The sequence below is a fragment of the Castor canadensis genome, chromosome 7, assembly GCF_047511655.1.
Source record: "Castor canadensis chromosome 7, mCasCan1.hap1v2, whole genome shotgun sequence".
In the NCBI taxonomy this organism is placed as follows: Eukaryota; Metazoa; Chordata; class Mammalia; order Rodentia; family Castoridae; genus Castor; species Castor canadensis.
In genome coordinates, this window is record NC_133392.1 from 242,958 (window position 1) to 268,855 (window position 25,898).

The 25,898-nt window shown below is 46.9% G+C and overlaps 2 protein-coding genes across 2 annotated transcripts; both read left to right on the forward strand.

Moving 5' to 3' along the window:
• The first annotated feature begins 11,312 nt into the window (after positions 1–11,312).
• On the forward strand, positions 11,313–12,242 carry LOC109701183 (olfactory receptor 13A1-like). Its single transcript, XM_020186618.2, has one exon. It carries the CDS (start codon positions 11,313–11,315, stop codon positions 12,240–12,242), a length of 930 nt encoding a protein of 309 aa, XP_020042207.2.
• Positions 12,243–23,385: 11,143 nt separating this feature from the next.
• LOC109701191 (olfactory receptor 13G1-like) lies at positions 23,386–24,705 on the forward strand. The gene has a single exon (XM_020186624.2). It carries the CDS (start codon positions 23,445–23,447, stop codon positions 24,357–24,359), a length of 915 nt encoding a protein of 304 aa, XP_020042213.2. The 5' UTR covers positions 23,386–23,444; the 3' UTR covers positions 24,360–24,705.
• The last annotated feature ends 1,193 nt before the right edge of the window (positions 24,706–25,898 follow it).

Below are 25,898 nucleotides of genomic sequence, written 5' to 3' on the forward strand. Positions count from 1 at the left end.
CACATGCTTTCTGTTGGACAGCCTGGGCTGTTTTCACTTTGGGGTTCTTATTATGAGTAAATATGCTCCAAAATTCTCATGCAAGTCTTTTTTTGGTGGCATATGCTTTGATGAGGTGTGGGCATGCTGGGTCATAAGACAGGTACTTGGTTTCCCCAGTAGGCCCTCCCTCCTGTTACCTTTTCTGATGAGTCTCTTATTTCTTGGGTTCAATGCTTATTTGATTCATCTATCTATCTATCATGTATTTATGCATCAATCACCTGTCCGTGTACTTATCTATCTACTATCTATCATCTATCTATCATATTTTAAATGGACTCTATTTTTTACAGAAGTTCTAGGTTTAAAGAAAAACTAATCATAAAGGACATGCAGTTCCAAATGCTCCCTGCTCCCCATTCTCAAGATCCCCCACCAGAGAGATAGATTGGGCTTTCTTGTTTGTTTGCTGTTTTTGTTTTTGCAATTGGTGAGGTGACACTGATACGTCATATAAAGCTGGAATGACTAGGGACATGGTTATGTCCCTAGTGCACCTCAGTATCTTTGTAAACCTGAATAGCAGTCAGAGACAGTCCCAGTCAAGGACTGTCTAGATTCTATCAGTCCTTCGGCAAGTACATAGTCTTTTAAGAAACCCTATAATCTTTCCACAAAAGTAAAGCCATACTCACCATTCTCCAAAACACAGTGGGATTTACTGGAGAACAGAGCAGCACAAAAATGAGAACATGCTATGCCGTAGAGAACTATGGTGTACCCAAAGAGGTTGAGCCCAGGGAAAGGTTTGGCTTTTTGTTTTGTTTTTGCTAATATATTTGTACAGAATGTATATTTATTTTAGAAAAAAGTTGAAAAACACGACCAAATTATTTTAGCATCTTCTGTTTCAGTTTTCAGCACGTTAGTTATGCTGAGCATTGGGTTTCTCTGTGACAATTTCATATATGCACATAACGTGTTTCAATCATGGCTTCCCCATCAGCCTCCCAGGCCCTCCCCTCACCTCCCCTCCCCTCCTTACACTTCTTTAACAGTTCAAGGAGAAAGTGTTTAAGGAGAACATGAGGAGGACTACAGCAGATGTTTTGAAATGATGATCTTTGGCCACAGGGATTAGTAACAAAGATGGCACCAGCTGATGTTGGCAGACAGTTGCTGGACAGGGTCTGTTCCTCCGTGAGCGCTTTCCTGATGGTTTCTCTCAGGCACCAGTGAGAGCCCATCCTTCACAACCTCCTGGCCTTGACCTAAGTGACTCTATTTTGATTCCAACAACTTTCACACCATAGATTTGAATAAGAAAATGGTTAAAACCTCTGAGGTTGGTTTTTGGCTTTGCTCTGTAGCATTAAATAACAGAAATGAAAAACTGTGTAAAACCTAAGAATCAACCAGAGCAGGAAACTCAAAAATTTTCTCAGAATTAAGCTGTTAGTAATAAGAAGAAAGGAAATTAAAATCTGAGTGCTGCTGTGTCAAGAAGTGGTGTCTGTCATTACTGCCAGTTTTCAGGAAAGGAAAGAGTGACGTGTGGAAGTCTGATAAAACTTGTAACCTTTCTTCATGTCCATACAGATCCAAGGACTAACACCCACAGAACATTTAAAGCCTGATCCTGTCTAGCTGAGAAGGAGAACTTGAGAAGGTTCTCATACAACACTTGGAGCAGTACTGGCTCACTCACAGAACAGCAGGAATCTGGCCATTCTGTCATTGTGTCCACACTGGACCACAAGGAAATAGAGCGGGCTTTAAATAAAACACTTTGTCTACATGGCCTTTGCCATCCTCAGCTGTTCATTACTATAACAAATACTTGAGATTCATCAAGGAAAGGTATATTTTGGCTTCAACTTTTGGAGGTTTCATTCCATGACTGGCTGGTCCCATTGCCTTTGGGTCTGTGGTGAAGCATCACATCATGGCAGAGAGTGTGGCAGAGGAAGCTCATTCACCTTATGAACAGTGAAAAAGAGAGGGAGGAAGGGATCAGGCCCTAGTGTTCCCCTCAAACCCCTCTGCAGTGACCTAACTTCTTCCAACTAGCCCTACCTCCTAAGTGTCCACACCTCCCACAGTACCACAGGCTGGAGACGAAGCCTTCAACACGTGGACCTTTGGGAGACACCCAGGTCCAAACTATGGCATCAGCATTGTTAGAATTAATAACAAAAGGTAACTTTATAATGAACTGCTTGGATGCTGAAAAACATTCATTCAAATGAATGAAATGAATGAAAAGTTTTTCTTTGGTCAAAGAGGAAGTCAAAATGACTTTAAGAACACTGGGAGAGCAGTGGTAATGAGGTCACTGCCCCATCCCCATGGTTTACAGTGTGTTGTTGGAAGCATTTCAGCGAGTCTCCATCTGGGTTCCCACATCTCCCCTGCCTCCCACAGGCCTTCAGATCTGCATGGGTCTGGAGCCTGGGTGGGCTGCCAACCTCGAAAGGAGAGGACAGCCCTCCTCCTCCTTCTCTACAGTTGCTGTCTGTGATTTCCTCCTTTCTTGATTGTTGACTTACTGTCCATCGCTCAAATACCTTGAACTAACTGAAATCAAGCAAACAAGAAAAAACACAAAATATGCAAACTCTTTCAAAAGAGAAAGTTGCTGTTTCACTCCATAACCAGTTGGTGGCTTTTCATGAGCAGAGTGGCTCTCTGGCAGCTCCTCCTCTACCCTGGCAGCCTACTGCCATCTTTGGGGAGTTTTAGCCAGCATGGGTTCTTGCCCATCCATGCCCGTGGTCACACCCTGGGTCAAGGATGTAGTATTATGTGGGTCTAACAATAAACTGACCTGGACAACCAGAGCTGCTTCTCAGCATGGCTCTGGGGAGAGGACCATCCACAGTAGTGTGGCAAGTGGTGATTCTGGGCATCAACTAGGGCAGAAGTGACAGGTGGGAAAGGCCCCAGAGCACTGGGTTCCCATGGGGTTAGGCTGAGCCAGTAGTGAACATCCCTTGGTCCAGTGGGGAAGAGAAAGAGACTCTGCTGCATGGACTTGGGGGTTGGGGGCTGTGCCCAAGGAGAAGCATAGCTCCTGGCTCTGCAGTGGCAGAGGGTTAGCACCTTCTGACCCTGCCCCTACTTCCCCAGGAGCCAGGCTACACTAGACAGCCTCAGCCTTCAGGTTGCTCTCCTGAAATGACATTTCAGTTTTTATCTTTCCAAAAAATTCTACAAAACCTGCTGGATTCAGTGATGTACACAGCTGGGGAAAGCTTAATTTTATTTTGATATATTTTAATTTAATAGGAGAGTTCAAGAAACATACAGATGGCCAGGCATGGTGGCACATGCCTGCAATCCCAGCTACTCAGGAGGTATAGGTAGGAGGATCAAGATCCAAGGCCAGCCCAGGGCAAAAGGCACAGGACCCTATCTGAAAAATAACTAAAAGCACAAAAGGCTTTTGGCTCCAAGGGTAGCACAAGGCTTTGAGTTTAATCCCCAGTACCACCAAAAAAGAAAGAAGAAAAATGATACAAGCAAAATTAGATACCACTTTAAAGTTTTTTTCTCAAAAATCAGCTAGTCTTACAGTCAGTGGTAAGGAGGAGAGAAGCTTGTGTTTTGTGGTGACAGTGATGCTAAAGGCAGATCTTGCTCCAATTCTGACACCAAACATTGGGCTCCCTCTTGAAGAGGCCCGTGAGGACCAACCTCGGTCCAGTAAGGCAACTCCTGCCAGCCCAACCACAGCCAGCTCTGGCCACTCATGGCAGGCAGACACCTGCTCTTCCTCCTCCCTCCTCTCTGTCCTCACAGAACCTGAGTCAGGGTGAGTCTCTTTTCCACTGCCCTGACACATACCCAGAGAGCACTCCTGCTCTGACAGTTAAGGGTGTTGTGCAAATTGTTTCCTTAGGAACAAACTCTGCTATATGTGAAGACTGCCCTGGAGTCTTGCCCCAGATCCGTATCCCTGCGGCCTGAGTCAGGACTTGTGGCCTGTGGGGAAGCAGGGCCCTTGGGGAGGTCACAGGTATCCTGGGAAATGTGCTTGCAGACTGGAGTGTACCGCATGTTGGTAAATGGGGGTGACAGTGGGGGCTCCACTGGAGAAGAAGGGGCACCCAGGCTCTGGCAGGTGGAAGCCAAACCCTTCTGGGCCTACAGGCCAGTGATGGGAGGAAACTGAGGCCACCTTACCAGTAAGAGAAACCAGTAACAGCAGTCAGACACTCAGTGGTAGCTGATGGAGCCAAACCAACAAACACTTGTGCTCAAAGTTGCAATTTTGTATCACACACACTTCTTCTTGTGACTTTTTTGCTAATGTTTCCCTAATCCACAGAAGCAAATTAAAAACTTACTGATTGACGAGGCAGGGTAGTGCCCAGCATTCAGGAGGCTGAAGCAGGAAGATCTTGAGTTGCAGGCCAGCCTGGGCTACATAGCAAAACCCTTTCTCAAAAAGTCAAGACAAAAAACAAGCAACTTATTAATATTTTGATTTCTCAACATATTTGGGGGTCAATGGGAGGCTGACTGGATCTGGAGAGAGAAATGAGCCTTTCCAGGAGACTAACCTGGTAGAGAGGAAGCCCAGGACATTGTTCACATTGGTCAGCCTCCCAGTCCAGGGCTAGCAAGACAGGCAGAGAGAGTGTCAGAGGGGCAAACAGAAGGTTCCCTACACGGGACATCAAGCTCCCAACTGCTGTGACATGGGAGGGACTCAGAGACAACCTTGGACCTCTCTGTCACCTGAGGTCCACAGTTCCCATCTGATGCTGGTCTCTGTGGAGCTGATCTGGAGCCCAGCAGGGGCCTCTTTGGATGTATGGCAAATGTGTTGAATTCTACTACACTTTTCTTTAGAGATCATGACTAAATGGAAGCCCAGGGGGTTATTAATGTACAACTGTTAGATGGGAAAGGATTTAAATAGAAAGGGTACAAATCCAAATCAGTCCCAGTAGACTGAAAGCTGGCTGAGTAGAGCCCCTCCCAGTATACCAGCCCCCCCAGGCCAGCTCCCAGACACCCCCAGCTGGAATGCCTGGACCCCACAGGCAAAGCGAAGCTTGTGCTGAACCAAAGTCTGACCATCTCATCCCTCGGAACCAGGGAGGGCCAAAGAACACCTTCAACCTGTACTTGTCATTCAATTCACCAGAGGTAGAAAACAGTGACTGTTATTCAAAGAGCAGTTTGGCTCACTGGTGGATGTCCACACCTCCCACAACCCATACATGACCAGCAGAGACATGTGGCAGGGGCCATTCAGCACCGCCAGTGCCCCAGCCCTCCTGAGCACTTGATGCTGTCATCTTCACACACGATCAAGTGACCTCCCTCTGTCTCAGTTTCCCCATCTATAAAATGGGATTATTAGCAGGATGGAGGGTTAGGAAATTGTCTACACATTGAATGAATGGGCTTACCTTCTTGTCACTGTCAGTACTCTCTCTATCTTATTTTGTATTACTTGCTCACAACCCTGAATGAGCTTGTGTTTGGAGCCAGGTGCCTCCCATAACAGTGCAGGAAGCACAGTGGTCTCACCAGGTCATCCTGCTTGTTCTCTGGACAGACACGAGTTCTCACATTCTCAAGGATGGACCCACCAACATTTTTTATGCAACGCTAGCTCCCATTGTCAGGTTGAGAAGGTTTCCTTCTGTTCCTAATATACTGAATGGTTTTTGTCCTGGAAAATGTTGGACTTCTGTCAGATACAAATTCTGTGTCTTTTGGGAAGATCATGTGATTTTTATTCTAGTGAGAGAGTTACATTGTTATTATTATTATTATTATATAACACAATCCATTGTTACATTAATGGATTTCAGGGTATTGAACCAACCGTGCATTCTTGGAAACAATTCCCACTTGACTGTGGTGTGTATAGTCCCTTTGATTTGCTGTTTAAGTTGCTTTGCTGGAGCAGAGGTGCTGGAGCCAGGCATAGTAGCTCATGCCTGTAATCCCAGCTACTTGGGAGACTGAGAACAAGAGGATCGTGGTTAGAGGTCATCCCAGGAAAATACTTCACAGGACCCCATCTTCAAAAAAACCAGAGCAAAATGAACTGGAGGTGTGGTTCAAGCAGTGCAATACCTGCTTTGCAAATGTGAAGCCCTGAGTTCAAATTCCAGTCCCACCAAAAGGGAGAGAGAGAGAGATGCTGGTTTTCTTTCTTGTGATGTCTTTCTCGGTTTTCATAGGTGATGCAGGTTTTATAAGAATGAGTTGGAAAATGTTACCTTGTCTATTTGTCAGGGGGAGGGGGAGTATTGATTTTCACTAAGTGTTTAGAAGAATTAACAGTACAGACACCTGGGATTTTTCTTTCTGCCTTGTTTCTTTTTCTTAAGTCAATTTTGAAAGTCTGTGTGATTCTTAATTTGTCTACTTCAGTAAATTGTCTAATTGATTGGCGTAGTCTATTTTATTATCTTTTTTATTTCTTTAAATTGATAGCAATGCCATCAACCTTTTTCATTCCTAATTTCAATAACTTTTGCTTTCTCTCTTCTTTCTTCTCAGTCTAGATAAAGATGTCAACTTTGTTGCTCCTTTCAAAGAACTGAGCTTTGGTTTTGTTGACTTTTTTACTTTTCTATTCCTGAGTCTTTTATTTGATGCTATGATTGTTATTTTCTTCTTTCTTTGCTTTTTCCCTCCTCAGTGGCTTAAGGTGGAAAGTCAGGTTATATCTTTTTCAATATTAAACGTCCCCTCATAAATTTTGGTGGGGTTTGTCTTCATTTTCATTATTCTCAAGACATTTTTTCAATTTTCTGTATAATATTTAAGTCATACTTTACTTAGGGGATGTGTGGATTAATTTCCAATTGTGAATTTCTGACATTTCTTTCAGCTACTGATTTTTAATTTTGTTCCCTTGATTTAATTTCATTCACACTCAGTATGACTTCAGTCCTTCATGTGTTGAGTTTATAGCACAAGCAAGGATGTTTCTATTCCTGTCACACCTGTTAGTGTAGTCCAAATGTCCACAGGTGAGCAGGACTTGCTCTCCAGAGCCTCCCTTACCAGCTCCCTCCAAGCCTCCTCCTTCCAAGTCCAGACTATCCCTTCTAGTCTGGAGACAAGGTAAGGGACAGCCTTTCAGGTGCCTCTGGCATAGAGACACAGATTCCCAGCCATCAGACCCCTTCTGATCTGCAGGAACCAAAACCTCCTATCTTCTAGACTGTCATACCCTGAGGTAGCTGGGTTGGCCTGCAGAGAAGAGACCAGATGCAGGGCTGCATCTCCACCCTGCGTCCAGTCCCCGCTGCCCCTGTTCTGCTCCCCTCTCTGATGGCCACCTCTCCCTTGGGCTGTTAGTGCTCCCCACTGAGTGTGACCTTCACACCAGCCCCATCCCATGGCCCACTCAGGGTCCTCTCTTCCATCTCCACATGTGGTCTCCCTTTCCTCTCAGGTTCTGATGGGCTCCCAGAGAGCTTTCCCAGGCCAGCCCACTGCTCCAAGGCACCCAGGTACCACAGTCCCCCGAATCCTCCCTTGCACTCTGAACCTCCTTGTGAGTGGCCTAGGGAATGTTCCTGTGTCTTGATGCCCCCAGCCTGGAGAAGTCCATTACCTCACCTTATTTCCCGCAGGCTACAGCACAGCATCCCCAACAGGGGGTGTCCCTGGGGCATGGCTGGGCACTTTAGCATCACTGCTGGGCTGCCTTGAGAATCCCAAAACCTCTGGTGGAAAGATGCTGCCCCAAGCAGGAGCAGCAGGAACTCACCAGATTCTGCTCAATGAGTTAGCTCTGATTTGAGGCTTATGTGCTACAAACATGGCTACTTAATTAGTGGCAGGAGATAACTTTAAATCAATGCTGCAGAGACACTGATCATTGGTCACTTGATCAATGATTATTTTTATAAATCAATATTGTCACTTTAAGAAAAATTGCTTGATTAGGAAAATCAGGCATAGCTGAAGATCATATCACATCTGGATACTCAAATCTTGAAACGCTTTTGCTTTTACTGTCATGTTAGCAGAAAATTATTGATCAGAGATTTTAAACATGCTGATTGGACTTTGGAAAGTTGGAAACCTAAAGAGGCCAGTGGTCATTTTGCTTGTGAAGTTAGGATCACTTCAAATTAGCAATGGCCCCTTCTTCGGTTCCATGCAACAAACCCTTACTTTCTGCCCTTGGCCATTGAGAGAAGTCACAGGCTTTTTCTTATTCTCTCAGTTCTCTGTCAATGTGTTCCACAATCCCAAGAAATGCTTCATTAACCATCTGTAGGCCTTCCAGCCACTCAGGAAGCAAGTTCTCTACAATGAGCTCACTGTGCCTCACCACCACCCCCTGCCAGGGCCCTGGAGGCACCACAGGAGCTAGGGTCCAGCCTGTTGGTGCTGACTCTCATCTCTACAGACACTTCATTTGCTCCGTCCTCAAGGGAAGACCCCACAGGGTCGGCACGGTCGACATTAGTAATGATGTTTCATGCCAATCGTGAGCTTCCCAAGTGACCTGAAGAGCATAGCGAGGGTCTCTGGAGTATTTCTCCCCCAAGCCATAACTGATCTAATTGCTAATCATAAGCTAAAAAAAAAATAGCACAGAGATCTCAACCAAGGTCCAAAATGACCTGATCAGTATTCCTCAGAACTATCTCATTTCATCAAAAGCAAAGAAGTCTGAGAAACTACCTCAGTCCAGACAAGCCTAGGGAGACCATAAATTTAGCATGGATGGGAGACATCCACAAACACTCCGGAAATGTGAGTGGATCAATATTGGTTCCTGGACAGAACGACCATGCCACACCAGAGTGAGATGCTAATGAGAGAGAACCTGGGTGGGGGTGAATCCAAAAACTGCTACAAAGTATACTCTCTTTAAAAAGATGCCACTTTCCTACAGGGACTGTTGCACAAGGCCCTCAGCTAAGCCATCCGTAGGGCACCCCCTCAGGGCAGATGTCAAGGCAGGATCTCTCACCACTGTTATCTTCATTGAGACCCAGCATCCTGGAGCCTGTGGCACCTGTAACCTCAGGTGCCCTCCTGTTTCTGTGCCCTCCGGGTTCTGGTCATGCCTCAGCCTGGGACCATGCCCTGCAGGGACCTCTGTCTACTTCCATGTGGGCAATTGCTCCCTGAGGGCCATTTCTGGGGGCACCAGGCTTCCCTAACAACCTCAGCATCCACCCCAAGGGACAGCCTCCACTTAAAGGTCAGTGACAAACAAAGGAGATCCAGAACAGAGAGAAACAGATTCTACCCTTGTGGCTACACCACATGTCTTCCTCGAGATGTGGACGTCGGAGTTTAGATGGGAGGGGTCAGCACCAGCCTCTCTATCCACGTGAGTTACTGTATCCCTCTATACCGTCCTTTCTTTTGATCTACCTACCTTTTTTTTTTTTCCTTCTTTTTTCTGGGTTCTTCTAAACAGAGATTTGGTTTTGCCCTGAACTATTTAATGTGAATGACAATGTTATCGAAATCACTTTGCTCACATCTTTCATGGTTTCAGTTTGAAATTTCAAATGCCAGGGCCTCTGCAGATCTGCTCTGTGTTCTATCTGGGCCGTTGATCCATGTGACACAAACCCAGCCCTGTGGCTTGGGCTCTGAGGCAGATCAGGATCTTGAGGGGACACGGTGGTTTCCTGTGAATCTGATGCAGAGCTCCAGCACAGCCACCTGCAACCCAAGGAGCTGCAGGCAGACAGGATCTGGGGCTTGGGTGCTGCAGCCAGAGAGGCTTTAGGGACTCAGCTGAGCAGTCGTTCATTTTGCATGGGTGCTGGCCTGGGCCACCATGGACCTGCAGAGGACCAACTCACCAAACTTTGCTTATTCGAGGAAGAATGTGGGCCCTGGAGGGACAGGGGATGAGGACAGAGGGTCTGCCAAAAGCCCAGAGCATCCCCATTCTCAGGCTCCCCTGTGGGTGAATAAGGCCCTGACATCTTAAATTAGCAATGTCCGTTCACAGGGGAAGAGATAGGCTCCCTTGGTGTGAGGCCTGTGTTTTCAGGCAGCCCATCTGTGAGCAGTGGGTCTGTGGCCTGCCACCTAACATTCCCACAGGCATTCCTGGATGGGGAGCTGGCACAGGAAGGAAGATGAGGCTGATATTTTGCTTCGTATTGATCCATGTACCCACTCCTTAACCTGAGCCATCCTCCTGCTTGAGGAGGCCTGGGTGGTCAGAGGTGGGTCCTGGGATATGTGTGCACCAGCCTGAGAGCTGAATGGATACGTTGCCCTAGCCATGAGGCTAGGTCTGTTCTTTTCTTGCTGTGTCTCCACTGCCGGCAAAGCCTGACACCTACTGAGAAACAAGCGTCTTCCCTCTTCCCAGCCCAGGGGAAGGAAGTGGCCAGCTCCCCTGCCCACCTCTCAGAGCTCTGCTCATCCCAAGGGAGAGGCCGGGGTGTCTGGGCAGATATGGGCAGCTGTGGTGTTCACGAAAGAGCTTTGTCCAGGTTATAAACCCCCCGAATCTGACAGCTGAGGGCACTGGTCCTCAGGAGCCAACACAATTAGGCTGGACCTAATTCCCCATCCAGGACCCCTAGAGACCCCCAGGCACACCCCTCCCCTCAAAGTACCACCTCATAGCCTGTGTCTGAGAAGCCTGACCCACTGATTCCTCCTCTCTGGGACTCCAAGCCCTGTACCAAGTGACTGGCTTGGTACTTTGCACACCCTGTTGGGGCAGCACGCGAGCTCCCCATGAGCTCCACCTCTCTCTAACATGGAAAGCCCCTTCAGTGGTACATGGAGGGAGAGGGCTGAGGGGCAGGCCAGCAGGGGCGCTATTCTGGGTTCCTTGCACAGAGTGCAGAGCTGATGTACTGACCATCTCCCTGGGCTCAGGGACAATGTCACCGTCTTTAAAATTTTAAAAAATTTTCATTAGTACATGACAGTCATACAGAGGGTTTCATTGTGACATTTCCATATACACATATACTGTACTTGGAATTGGTTCCTCCCCTTCACTGTTCTCCGTCTTCTCCCACTCCCCTTCTTAAAATGACTTTGACAGGTTTCAATGTTCCATTTTCACCCATGTACAGAAAATACCTCAACCACATTCACTCTCCTTTACCCTCTTCGTTTACCACACACACACACACACACACACACACACACACACACACACACACACGTCCCTCCCCTAACATGACCTGTTTTACATTCCTGTCCTTCATTGTTTGTTCATTGTTTAGGTCACCATCTTAACTGTGTACTTTCTATATCAATGGTGCCCATAGCAAGCGCTACCAGTCTCTGCAGGACTCCATGTGTCTTATGTGTCCCAGTAACCCCCAGAAGCTCACCTGTAAATGGCAGCAAACAATCACACAACTGTGGTAGAGTTTGTCCTGCAGGGATTCTCTGGGGACCCTCGACTCCAGGCTTTCTTGTTGGTCTTCTTCCTCCTCCTTTTCCTCCTGGCTCTTTCAGGAAATGTCCTCATTGTCACGGCCATCAGCCTGAATCCAGGCCTTCACACTCCAATGTACTTCTTCCTCACAAACCTGGCCATGTTAGACATCGTCTGTACATCCACCGTCCTCCCCAAGCTGCTGGAGGGGCTGGTGGCCAAGAGCAGCAGCATCTCCTACCGGGGCTGCATGACCCAGCTCTTCTTCCTGACGTGGTTCCTGGGGGCCGAGCTGCTGCTGCTCACGGCCATGGCCTATGACCGCTTCACCGCCATCTGCCGCCCGCTGCACTACAGCACGCTGATGAGCCGGCCCGTCTGTGTCCTGCTCGCGGGCAGTGTGTGGGTGATCAGTGCAGTCAGCACATCTGTGCACACGGGCCTGATGGCACAGCTCCATTTCTGTGGCCCCAACCAGATCCGTCACTTTCTGTGTGAAGTCCCCACACTGCTGCTGCTGTCCTGCAGCCCAACCACCCTAAACAACATCATGATCGTCATCGCAGATGCTTATTTTGGAGTGGTCAACTTCCTACTGACCATGGTGTCCTACGGCTACATTGTGGCCAGCATACTGCGCATCCGCTCAGCCGAGGGCAAGCAGCGAGCCTTCTCCACCTGCTCCGCCCACCTTGTGGTGGTCACCCTGTACTACTCCGCCGTCATCTACACTTACGTCCTCCCTGGCTCCGGCTCCTCCATGGAAAATGGCAAGGTGGTTGCTTTGTTGTACACGGCAGTCAGTCCCACCCTAAACCCCCTCATCTACTCTCTGCGGAACAAGGACGTCAAAGTGGCCCTCAGGAAGGTGATTCCCTCCATCCAATGAGGGAGTGGAAAGGGCCACTGTGGGACTGTTTGAGGTGCTGACCAGCTGATTTCCACATATGACTGAGGAACAGGGAGGTCACCTACACAGCAGGTTTATAGGCAGTGTGCTTCCCCCGGAGCCACCAGCATTCCATGGCACTCAGACATCCCACAGACTGAGGGTGGACACTGTCAGGACTGTGACAGGGAGTACGGGAAGCCAGCAGATGGTGGTCAGGCAGGACCACCTTTCCCTGTGGGGTATCACTGATCAGTTCTTCAGGGTAGGGGTCCAGGTTTGGAATGAGCTGAGGGTCACACCTGCCCATTGTGTCCAACTCCTGGTACAATGTCTCTGACATGGCAAATCTCCATATCTTGCTTTGGAGAAAATCATCCCCACCCTGATTTTGACCACTCCTCTTGGTATGACCTCAGGGAAAACAGTGTGCACCATGATCTGGGTACCCCTGAATGTTGCAGTCTGCCTTCCCTGGTGTGACTTGCTTATTCCCATTCAGAAAAGGGTAGCACCCTCATCGCCATTCTGACTTTTCAGCCATGGGCCAGGTCTCTGTGTTCTAGAACTAGTGTTGACAGAATCATACGGTATAGTGTCTCTTTCATAGCACAGCATTTTTCAGGCTCACATTGTCAGTAGTTTCTTCCTTTCTATTTTGGGTTATCACTAGATTCTTAGATACAGCATGTTTTATTTATCCATTTGCCTGTTGGTTTGTATAGCTCCTAATCTTTAGCAATTCAGAATAAAGCTTCCATGAAGGGTTGCATACAATCCCTCTTGCAGCCATGCTTCCTTCTCTTGGGTAAGCAACTGTGGGTGGCATTCCTGGGTCTCAAAGTATTTGCAGGGTAGTTTGATCCAAAGCATTTCTTCTGGAGCAGTCATTTACACTGCTCGCAGCAGCGGTGCAGTTTCTCCTTGCTTCACACCATCTCCCACTTGTAGTGGTGGATGGAAGAGATTTAAAATTTGAAGTCTAACTTTTCTATCTTGTGCACAGAGCCCCTGTGGATGACCTGGCCTTTAGTTTTCTTTTAATGCACTACTGCTTCATTGGCATTGACCAATTGTTCTGTTTTCATTTTCATGAAGTTCAAAATGCTGCCTGACTTCCCTTTTGTTTAGTTTTTGTTTTTGTTTTTTGGCAATACTAGGATTTGAACTCTCAGCACCTCATGCTTGCTAGGCAAGTGCTCTACCACTGAAACCACTCCACCAGCCCTGTTTTGTGTAGGATTTTTTTCAAGATAGGATCTTGTAAACTACTTGCCCAGGCTGGCTTTGAACCATGATCCTTCTTCTCTCTGCCTCCTGAGTAGCTGGGGTTACAGATGTGAACCAGTGGTGCCTGGCTCCTTTTGGTTTCTCATTTGATGTGTTATCTAGAAAGACATGATTTAACTGCTAAATGCTGGGTATTTTCCAGATATGTTATTGACTTTAACTCTACTGTGATCAAAAACATAATATGACTTAAATACTTATAAATGTGTTGAGACTTGCTTCATAGCCTCCTATGTGGTAAAAGTCCCGAATGTCCTTGCAAAAACAGAATAGTCTACTGTCATTGGGTGGAGCGTCAGGGCCAGCAAAGGCAAACCGCTGATTGAATTATCCAAGCCTGCCATATCTTTGATGATCGGTCAGTTATTGAGAGTTTCAAATCTCCTCCTCCAATTGTTGAGCTGTCTACTTTTCTTTGCAGATACATCAGTTTTGCTCCACATAATTTGAAGCTCTGTTATTGGGAACATAAGTGTTTGTGTCTCACCTATTGTTTCTGCCTTTAGTCTTACACTTTGCTGTCCCTGGCACTGGCCTTTGCTCTAAAATTACTGTGACCTGGTATTACAGTGGTCTTCCAGCTTTCATTTGACTGTTAGTGTAGCATACTTTTTCATCCTTTTACTTTTAGCTAATTTATGTGTTTATATTTAAGATATATTTTTTGTGGGCAACATATAATTAGGTCCTGCTTTTTACTCCATTCTTTTAATTTGGATATTCTGACCACTTACATTTAATGTGATAATTGCCCCACTTTTGAAAGATATTTTTACTGAGTATGGAAATCTCAATGTGTTTTTTCTTTCAGTACTTTAAAGATGTTGCTCCTTTTTTGCTTTTGAGAAAAAGTGTAATTCAAGAGGCAAAGTATACTCTGGGTGAAAAAAATGCCCCCTGAGAGGATATCAGGTTTCTTCTTATTCTTAAGGCCCTAAGGTCTGTGAGCATTCTGGTTGTTTCAGCTGTGCATTTTGAGACCAAAACCCAGTGACTTGGTCAGATGGTGATTCTGTGGACGTGGGCATGGGGTGTTGAGTAAAAGTGGACAGACTGCTTCCTCAGCTACTCCTCCTCCTCACATCCCTGGTTTGGATCTTGGGCTGACTCTGAAAGTCATCTCCTTTCTTTTCTCTCCTTACTCTGTTGTCCAATGCAACTCAGTGCCTGACTGTTCTCCAAACAGAACAGATGGAGAATGTCCAATAAAAGGAGACTGTTTTGGTTTGACTGTGAAATTTCCCCCAGAGGCTCATGTGTCAGAAGCATGGTTGTCAGGGGATGGCCTTTTGGGAAGTGTTGGGTCCTAAGGGCTTGGCCCTAATCAATGGATGAATCCCTTGATGGATTCATATGTTGGCATTATTGGAAGGTGGTAGCCCCGGATGGAGGAAACAGATCACTGGGGATATGCCTTGAAAAAATGTTATCTTGTCCTGTGCCCCTGCCTTGTTCTCTACCTTTCTCCCAGGAGGTGAGCTTTGTTGCTCAGCCACACGCTCCTGGCCATAATGTTTAGCGTCACCCATGGCCCAGAAACAACAGAGTCAGCAACCATCCACTAAAACATCTGTCCTTCCTTAAGTCATTTCCTTGGGCTGTTGGTCACAACGCTCTAAAACTAACATAGAAAATTGGTACTAAAGGGGCAGGGGCATTGCTGTGGCTACCAGACCACGGTTATAATTTTAACCAAAGACAACCTTCAGAACTGGTTTGGGGGAGGAATTTGGAGAAGCTTGGAGATTATTTCAGCTAGAGGAATCCAGGAACAGTATAAGCAGAGCCTAATGGCCAATTCTGGGTGAAGCTCAGGTGATCAGAATGCCAATAGGAAGGTAAAAAGTAAAGACTGTGCTCGTGAGGATTCAATGGGAACAACGACCCTACTGGGAGCTGGACTGGGACCATTCATGTCGCGTAGTGGCAAAGAACATGTCTACATTCTGTCCATGCCATAAAGACCTTGTGGGAGGCTGGGCATAAAGGTGATGGACAAATCAATTTGCTAGAGGAAATCTCAAGGCAGCACTCAGATTATACCTTGGGTTTTCCTGAATGCTTTTAGCCAGATTTAAAGTGAGCATTGGGAGCAAAACACAAAACAGAAAGGATTAAAAAACACAGTTTGTTCAGAAAAGCTTGTGTAAAGTTGGGGCTAAGAGTATTCACAACAGCCAAGCTATGTAAACAGCCCAAATCCCCTACAACTGACCCATGGATTAAGAAAATGTGGTATATATACACAAAAGAGTATTATTTAGCTGTAAAGAAGAATGAAATTGTATTGTTTGCAGGTAAATGGATGGAACTGGAGATCATCAAGTTAAGCGAAGTAAACCAGGTTCAGAAAGACATGTTTTCTGTCATATGTGGAAGCTAGACTTAAAAGATAAACGTATACATGATCATATATACATAGAGAGAGGGAACATATTTATAATTGGGGGAGGCAGGAGAAGAAAAGAGAATGATAGAGTGAATAAAATCTAAATCCATTGCGTCTGTGTAGGAAGATGGCACAATGAAACACACTGAAAGTTATTAAAATATGGGAGAGGAGGGAAGGGATAAGAGAGAGTAATAAAGGGGGTTAATCTGATGAAAGTAAAATATATTTGCGTGAAATACCATGCTGAAACCCCTTTGAACAAGGAATATACACTAAAAAACAATGATGAAAGACAGAAATGTTTGTTTGAAGGTAGGTATTAGTGGGAGGAGGAGGGTGAATATGGTCAGTGTACTCTATATATGAAAATAGAACAATGAGACAATTTTTAAATTGCTTTAAAAGGGGGAACGGGGTATAGGATAAGGATGGAACGAATATAACCAAGGTACTCTGTAAAAATATGTGAAAATGTCACAATGAAACCCCTGTACAACTAATATATGCTAATTGAAATGCAATCATAATAATAAGGTTGGGGCATGGAAGGCATGGTTTCTGAGATCAGTGCCATGGGGATGAAGCCAAATACTGGCCACAGGAAAGAGGCCTGAGGGCATCTGAGGACTCTTCAAGCCTTCACACACTGCAGGCTCAAGGGCGAAGGGGTAACCTCATTTGAAAGACTCTCCCTTGAGAGCAGGCACTGCCAGGGCACACTGCCCACATGGGGCTGCCTCGGAAGTTGCTTCCCCATGACTCATGTCACTGTGTTCAGCCATCTAGATACTTAGAGGCCAACACAGCCATAGTCCAAGGGGACCAAGCTACTGCTCAAGCTGGCAAAGACCTTGGTGTCATCTAGCTGCTGCTGGTTTTGCAGGCCTGCAGAGTGCAAGACTTACAGGGTCATGGAAGCTTCCTACAGACTTCAAACGAAGGTCTCTGAGGCCAAGAAATGTGTGGCAGTGCTGGAATTCCTGCAGACAACCCCTGAGAGGATGTTGGGAGAAGTGTGAGAGTGAAGCTGTAACTAGGACCAAGCACTTTTGGTGGAGCCAGCTTGCATGCTGGCCAGTTTGTTCTGCTTGTCAATCAAACTCACATTTTGCCCCTTTGTCTGCATGTTGGAGAACCCAAGATTAACTCCCATGACTCTTCAGTTAAACCAGGCCTCTTCTACCCCTTATCTCTCTCTGACCACCAGAGAACTAAACCTATCAGCCAAGACATACAGTTTCGGAGATGTGGCACTAGTAAACCTGTAGAATCGTGGCCAGTACCTATGTTGGAACATGCATTTTGTCGCATCTTGAACTGAGCCCCTGAACTCCTCTTTAAAAAGTGGACATTTTCTCTCAAAAATGGAACAACAGAGCTCTGAGAGGTTGACTCTCCATGTCCTCCTCTTCGTCTGATGAAAAATAAACTTTATTTCCTTTTCCTTAAAACCCTGCTCTCATTATTTGCAAATTGGATTGAAGCCAAAAGACTGGCTTTCCAGTGACAAATCCAGAGATGCAACCAAGACCCCAGGAAGCTGGAGATGCCAGGAACATGGAATGTCTGCTGGGGAAAGCTGTAGGCAATGAGCAGAGCCAGCCCAGGAAAGGCCATTTGGTCTTTGTCCAGCAAGGCCATGGTGAAGGGCTACCTAAGCTCTTTGGAGCTCACATCATGTCACCACATGCCCCAGAGTCTGGTCATCAAGATACAGGATTTAGTGTTTGTCTTACTGGGTTTTGGTCTTGCTTTGCTCCCATCCCTGCTTTCTATACCCCTGTTCTTCCCTTTTGGAATGGGTATGCTTGCTCTGTACCATTGTATGTTAGAATTATGAAATGTGTTTTTGATTCTGCATGGGCTCACAGCTAAGAGTTCACCTTGAGTCTCAGAAGAAACTTTGAACTTGAACTTTTGAGCAATACTGGAACTATTAAGACTCTGGGGACTCATGGAGAGGAAGTAAATGCATTATGAGACAGACATGAACCTGTGGGGCCAAGGGTAGAATGTTAACAGTTTGAACAAAGATGTGCCTGACAGGCTCAGGTATTGGGGGCTTGGTTTCCACTTCATGGACTTTTTGGGAAGCAATTGTGATAACTCTAACCTAATCAATGAATCAATTCATTGATGGATTCAAAATTGGATGACATAATTGGGAGATGGTGAAGAGTAGACGGTGGAGCTTTGTTGGAAGAAGTAGGTCACTGGGGGTGCACCCTGAAAAGATGTATCTTGTTGCTTTACCCTTCCCAATTCTGCCTCTTCTTCCAGTCCACCATGATTTGAACTGAGTCACTCTATGGTATGCTCCCATCATGTTATTCAGCCTAACCATGGTCCCAGGAGCAACAGAGTCAGCAATCTTGGAATAAAACCTCTGAAACCATGAGCCAAAATAAATCTTCCCTCCCCTAAATTGTTTCCGTTGGATATTTGTCACAGCTACAGAAAGACTGACTAATACAGAGAGGTTGTATCTAAGAACTTTAGAATGAATGAATTCTCTGTTCAGCCTTGGAGAGATAGTAAGAACTAGTGTGTTAGTCATTGCTGCGACAAAATACCTGACATTGACAATTAGAAAAAGAAAAAAGGAAACATTTATTTTGCCTCACAGTTCAGAGGCTTCAGTTAATAATGGAGTCAGCTGACTCCATTATTTCTCAGCTGGGGTGAGGCAGAATGTCACAGCAGAAAGGTGTGGAATAGCAAAACTGCTCACCTCATGGTGGCCAGGAAGCACATGGTGAGAGAGGAAGGGTCCAGGGACAAGATTCACTCTTCAAAGGCACATGCCCAGTTGCCTGCTTCTCCCAACTAGGTACAATTTCCACCGCTTCTCAATAATGTACTGCAATTTTGAATCCATCAATAGATTAATCCATTTATTATGTCAAAGGCTTCATGATACAATAACTTCCCCAAAACCAGACTGTAGGGCGTGTGCAGAAATAGCACCAGTGAGTGCCCTTGCGTTGACCTTTCACCATTTTCCCTACTTAAGAGCTCATGAATATTACTTACACCTCACGTGTACAACTAAGCACCTGGGAATCTCCATAAAAGCATGTGCAGAATGCCCCATGCTGCATAACAAGACCTTGTCAATCAAACCTGTCAATCACACCAGCCCCTCCTGTGCAGATGACCCAAATTCTTCCAGCCATTCGCCCTTACAACCTATGAATTGCCCATTGAACAAACATCTGTGCCATCTGGCCAGAGCCCACCGCTCTTTCCACAGAGCCTACACTTTCCCTTTCGATAAAGCATGGCTACTGCTTTGCAATCTGTGTCTATGTCCAGGGCTTCATTTTGAGACACAAGAACCTGAGATCTCAGCCATAGTCTTCTGAGACCACCTCCAGTAACCAATTCCAAAGGTTTATGAGCCACATGGTAAGGTGGCTCGATTTTCTGTGTTAGTCAGTCTTTTTTGGTTGTTGTGACAAAATACCTGAAGTAAACAACTTAAAGATTGAAAATTTTATTTTGGTTCACAGTTCAGAGGTTTTAGTCCATGGCTTCATTGCTTTGGGCCTGAAGTGATACAGAACATAATGGTGGTGGGAGAATGTACTAGAACAGACTGCTCACACCATGGTGGCCAGGAACCAGGGCACACCACAATGACCTATGTCCTCACTAGGCCCCTCTTCTTAATTTCCACCGCCTCTCAAAAAATCCCATCCAATTTTGAATCCACCAATGAATCAATCAAAATTACATGGAAAACCTCATGATCCAATTACTGCCCCAAAGCTCTACCTCATTGGAGACCAAGCCTTCAACACAGGAGACTTTTGGGAGGGGCTTCATATCCACACCACAACAACTAGGTTCTGAAAAGTCCTGCAGCAAGGACACCCCTGTCCACAGGTTTGGCTGTGTGTCTCCATATCTCATGGACAAGGGAAGCACTGTCACCTTTAGTGCCCATTAGGAGAGGGCCAGTACACTTGGAGAGCCCTGTAGGGTAAGAGAGCCCCGTCCACACTCCAGGGCTACCTTGTGCTCCAGGACTGCTAATGGCCCTTGGATACTGTCGCTGTGAAAGAAGTGAGTGTCTGAATCCTGGCTCCCAACTGGACCAGGCAGGTTGCCCTGGTGTATGTGACTGTGAACAGACCAGTGCTCAGGGTCCAGCCCAGGTCACAGCCACTTTCTACCCTTACCCAGCCTTTACTTGAAGGTTCCAGGGGATGTAGAGAGAGGGGAACATAGAGGAAGCCAGAGGGGGCTTGGGTGCAAATGTGGCCAGCTCTTCTGGACCCTAGAGCAGGGAGGCAAAGAGTAAGCCTGACTTACTGAGTACAATGGCCAGAGGTCAGCAGGTCACTGCCAAGTGGCCTTTCTTCATTTTCCCAGATGGGAATCCAAAATGCAGGTGGAAGAATTGATCCTCTTTACTGAGCAACACCCAGATTTCACACTGCCTCACCAATGTTCTGTGTGGCTCAGCTCCCCTTCTAATCTGCCTCTTCCCAATCCCTCCCTTCCATCAGTCAAACATATCTGCATAAGCCCAGTGAGATGTTGGTGGTGTCTCTGAACCTAAGAAGTAGAAGATTAAGGCATAAAGCCCCTGTTCTGAGGCAGTGTGAGTGGGTATCACAGTCAGTCCCAATCTGGCATGGTGCCACAGCCACTGTCAAAGTGTCCTGCCAAGGCCAGCATTTTGCCATAGTTACCAGAAGAACTAGTGACCAGCCAGTCATATTTGTGCATCAAACAACCTGAGTCCCTGAAAAACCACAGTGCTAAGCTGATCTTTCTGGAGGGCAGGGAAGCCTGTTAACCCCAGGTCAGTACTAACCCAGCTGGGTACAATTTGCCCAAGACAGGACAATTTCAGTTCTAGAAATGAGCTGTTGTCAGGTTTAGGTGATGTCTAGATTAGCTCAAGTGTAAGGAAATAGTCAAAAAAGACCAAAATGCTAACAGCCTTGCCAGCCTGTGTCCTCAACACATGGCCATTAGCCACAATATAAGGAGCCACTCTAGGTGATGCCCACTAATAGCCTGTGCCAGTGACCAGATGAGTGGGCTGGCCTTGGCGTTTTGCAGCCTTCTATCTGGAATGAAGGCTTGTCTGCCTTGGTATGAACATCCCATTGCTGGCCTGTCAGTTCCAACTTTCCCACTGTCCCTGGATAGCCAGCCCTGACAGTACAGCAGAGCACCTGCCTGTCCCAGCTGAGGACCAGAAGTTGTGCCAAGAGAGTTGAACTGCCTTGGAGGGACTGGTCGGTCCTGAGCCCTGGTCAGTTCCCCAGAAGATCCTGCACAAGGGGGCAGAGTGGTTCTGCCTAACTGGTCCCTCAGTGCCCAGCACCTCCCTGTGAGCATTGTCTCTGGCTCTTACAGACTGTGCATAGCCCAGGTCCTCATCACAGGCCTCCTACTTTTCCCCTTGTACCTGGTGATGTAACCCACTTTGCTCTTTTTAATTTTTATTTTAAATCAGTTTCATCTCCTAAAGAAAGCTGATGGCTCTAAATTTCTTTTGCAGTACTGAGAAGCAAGTTTCTTGAGAGGTCACCAGAAAGGAATTCCAGGATGGCTTTCACCACCTTTTGTAAGCCCCTGCTGTAATGGGATATTAATTCTATAAGTCATATATGTTGAATATAAATGATGATGTTTTGGTATGGGGGTAATTGTGTGCTGCTTTGTGACTAAGATCATGAGATTCCTTTGGCTGTCATTCTTGAGGACAAAAGTTCTATAGTAATATGAAAAGGGGAAATGAGCAGCTTGGACAAACTGTAGCCAAAAGCTCTCTGTGTGTCTGCTAATGCCTCCTCTCCCTGTATCTCTCTCTGACTCTGTTCTCTGTCTCCCTGTCTGTCTTTATGTCATCTTCCCTGTCTCTCTGTCTCTGTCTCTGTCTCTCTCTCTCTTTCTCTCTCTGACTCTCTGTGTCTCTCCACTCTGTGCCTTTCTGTCTTTCTCCCTGGTTTCCCTGTCTCTACCTGTCTTTCTGTAGTACTATCTCTGCCTCTCTGTCTCTCTCTCTCTCTCTCTCTCTCTCTCTCTGACTCTCTCTGTCTGTCTCTCTGTCTTTCACCCTTTCTGTTTCTCTATGTCTCTGTGTCTCTCTCTGTGTATCACTGTCTCTCTCCTTGTCTCTGTCTCTCTCTGTCTGTGTCTGTCTCCCTGTCATTGTCTCTCTCCCTGTCTCTATCCCTGCCTTTCTCTCTGTCTTTCTCTATTTTTCTCTCCCTGTCTCTGTCTATGTCCGTCTCCCTGTCTCTGTCTGTCTGTCTATATGTGTCTGTCACTATATCTCTCTATCTTTCTTCCTGTCTCTGTCTCTCCCCCTGTCTCTTACCCTGTCTCTCTCTATCTCTCTCCCAGTCTCTCTCTCTCTCTCCTCTCTCACTGCCCCCCTTCCTTCTCAGTATAACACATCCTGGCTGAAATGAATGAGCACCTTGCATGGCAGTAAGCACATTCTCATAGGTGACATCGTCTGTCATTCTCTGGCTGTCCTCACAGGAACATGTCCTTGTAATATTCACTGAAGGTCGTACACCTCCCAGATATTGCCCCTAAAGCAGACAGAGGAGGAGAGACAAGAGCTAAGCCAACTCCAGGAATAGTTTGCCAAGGCCCCAGCTTTTTAAAGTTGTATGACATTAATGTTTTAAAATTAAGCAGATATGGTCTAGAGATATATTTACAAATGGAAAATTAAAAATAAGCACCAGTATCCCCAAGCTTAAGCAATTATTTATATAAAAATCCAAGCAATATGCTCTTATTTCATGATTTGGAAGTTGGCACACATGGGCCCAAGATGGTGCTGTTTAAGGTTAATCTGGGATCCCTATCCTCTGCTGAAAGTTTTAGCTGTAAGTCACATGCACCTCTGTTTTGTGGCATAAGTGGGGCTGCACAGGGGGAGGGAGGAGGGTCTGGAGTGACCTACAGACAGGCCTTGCTCCACCAGCTCCAGTGACACCTGCATGAGTGATGGTGATGTCTGATGGTCTGTGCACAAGTTGCAGTGAGGACACTTGGCTGACCTCGGTAGGTGCTGTTGAATATGATGGGACAAAGTAGGGGGCATTTTGTTTGCTAGCTTTCATCATCCCTCATCTGTGTGGGCAGTAAACATGACCTTTGCAATTTCCCAACACATGGCCATTTCCCAAAAGGAGGCAGACCTCAGGCCCTGTGAGCCCACTCCCCATGCATGCTGAGGGCTCCCTGCAGACTGGGCAAGGGCCCAGCCAGATAAAGCAGGGCCCTAAGTCCCCAGGGAACAGGGAGAAGAAGGTCACCACACCCTGAAAAATGGTTCTACCTACAGTGTTTTGTGGCACAGAACTTTGTTTTTACTCCCATATAGTGTTTGAAATTCTGCCTCTAAGTGTGCACACACATTGAGGGGTGGGCTCTTCAGAACAAGCTGAAACTGTGGTGTTTCTTCTCTCTCTAGTCTGTCAGAGCCACCAACACCAAGCAGCTGCCCCTGAGCATCTGAGACCCACTCCGGTCCTGAAATGAATCAGATGCTGGTCACTGAGTTCCTCATCCTGGGATTCTCAGAAACACCTCGCCTGCAAGGGCTTCTCTTCCTCGGCTTCCTCTGCCTCTACACTGCTGCCCTCTCTGGAAACCTGCTCATAGTGATGGCCATCAGCGCCAGCCCAGCCCTGCACACCTCCATGTACTTCTTCCTGGTGAACCTGGCTGCAGTGGACATCCTCTGCACCTCCACCATCCTGCCCAAGCTGCTGGACTGCATGGTGGCTGGGAGGACCATCTCCTATTGGGGCTGCATGGCCCAGCTCTTCTTCTTCACCTGGTCAATGGGAGCTGAGCTGTTGCTCTTCTCTGCCATGGCCTATGACCACTATGTGGCCATCTGCTGGCCACTGCACTACAGCACGCGGATGGACACTCGGGTTCGTGCGCTCCTGGCCATGGCTGTGTGGACCATCAGTCTGACCAACACCAGTGTGCACACTGGCCTCATGCTGCACCTGCCATTCTGTGGCTCCAACGTGGTCGAACACTTCTTCTGCGAGATCCCCCCACTTCTGAAGCTCTCCTGCGCCCCGACATGCCTGAACGAGGCCATGGCCTTCACTGTAGATGTGTTCCTGGCTGTGGGGAACTTCTCAGTGACAGTCCTCTCCTATTGCTTCATCGTGGCCAGTGTCCTGCATATCCGCTCGGCCGAGGGCAAGCGGCGTGCCTTCTCCACCTGCTTTGCCCACCTCGTGGTGGTCACCATGTACTACTCCACTGTCGTCTACACCTACATCCGCCCCTTGTCCAGCTACTCACTGCAAAAGGACAAAGTGGTGTCTGTCATCTACACGTCTGTGGCACCCACCCTGAACCCTGTCATCTACACTTTGAGGAACAAGGACGTGAAAGTCGCGCTCAGGAGACTTCTGTCTTGCAGCTGAGCCTGCATGGCACTTACTGCCATGCTCTGCTGTGTTGGGGGCCACAGGGGTTGGGTGGACACCACCTTGTTGGCTGCAGGACTGACTGAGGCCCTGCTCCTGAGAACACGTCCTGAGGAACCGGCAGGTACAGCAGTGAGCCACACCTCACTTCTGGGAACCCCATGATCTCCAGGCAGTATAGCCCTGTGACCTCCAGTCAGAGTAGCCTGTCTATAGGATCAAGAGGGATTCGTGTGACTGTGAACTTCACAGGGTAAATGAATTCCAAAAAACCTCAAATGTGGCACTGTCCTTTCCCCAACCCTCACTGCTGGGCTTTGGGTGGATACTGTTTTGTGGCTGTGGTCTCTGTTCATTTCTGGGGGGTGGTCTTTGGTCATACCTGGAATGTGGGCAGGGGGTCTGGGGAACTGAGAGGGGCTGGGGCTTTAAGAGGACAGGTCTTCCTATAAGCAAAGTCTTCAAGAATGGTCTGTTACCAATTTCTAGCACTTTTGTAGGAGGCATGATGGGGTATTTGTTTTGTTTTTTAATAGTTTCATTATATTTTTTAATTAATATGCATTAGCAACATGGGGGAGTTTTGTTGTGATAATTCCATGTATGCATACAGTTTATGCTGAACCAGTTCTCCCCTTCATTATGTTCCCACTACCCTCACTCCCCTCCCCCTTTTTCCAGGGTTCAGTGGGTTTCGTTATGCTGTCTTTGGGGAGATAGATGATAGATAGGTAAATAGATAGATAGATAGATGATAGATTGATAGATGGATAGAAGATAGATGATAGATGATAGATAGATGACAGATAGATGGATAGATAGATAGATGATAGATAGATAGATGATAAATAGATGATAGATAGAGGTTCCACATACTTCCATCCTCCCCACCCCTCAGTATCCATTCCTTTTGCCCCCTCCCCTCCAATTTACCCACACATACACACATCCTTTTCACAAGCATGTCCCATTATTATCATCATCGCCATCCTTTTAGGTCTAGGTTGAAGGAGACATTCTGAAAAAGCTCTTGCCAAATCTACAATGTGAACATGCTGTGGGCACCATGTGATTGCATGAAGGGCTGCTCCCTCTGACCAGTGCACACCAACGATGCCAGCTGGCGGCCTCCTGATCAGACCTGGCCCTGGGTTCAGAAAGGTTTGGGTACTAGGGAGGCCCTAGAAGTGAGGCTTATAGGAAACCAAGTCCTCGCCATTTCTCTGAGAGACAACACAGCAGGGCTGGGTGCAGGGTGTGAGAGCCCATGTGGTTGGGAAGACAAAGCCACAAAGAGGAATCTGAGAGGGAATGGGGCTCTCAGCCCTTTAGGGCAGCTGATTTCTTGAACAAATTCTCACAAGATCCTGAGAACCCAGCTGCTATCCAGTCTCTCACTCCTGGCCTGGGGTGATCTGAAGATCCTGGGGCTTATCCTAGGACTGAACTGTGGGACCTGTTATCTTGTTTGAGCTCTCCATGTTGGACTATGTGTCCCTTCCATGTTGACTTGTCTGTCCTCTTTGCTGTTTGTCT

Coding starts and splice junctions, on each gene's coding strand:
- LOC109701183 (XM_020186618.2), top strand. CDS start 11,313: ATGGCAGCAAACAATCACACAACTGTGGTAGAGTTTGTCCTGCAGGGA.
- LOC109701191 (XM_020186624.2), top strand. CDS start 23,445: ATGAATCAGATGCTGGTCACTGAGTTCCTCATCCTGGGATTCTCAGAA.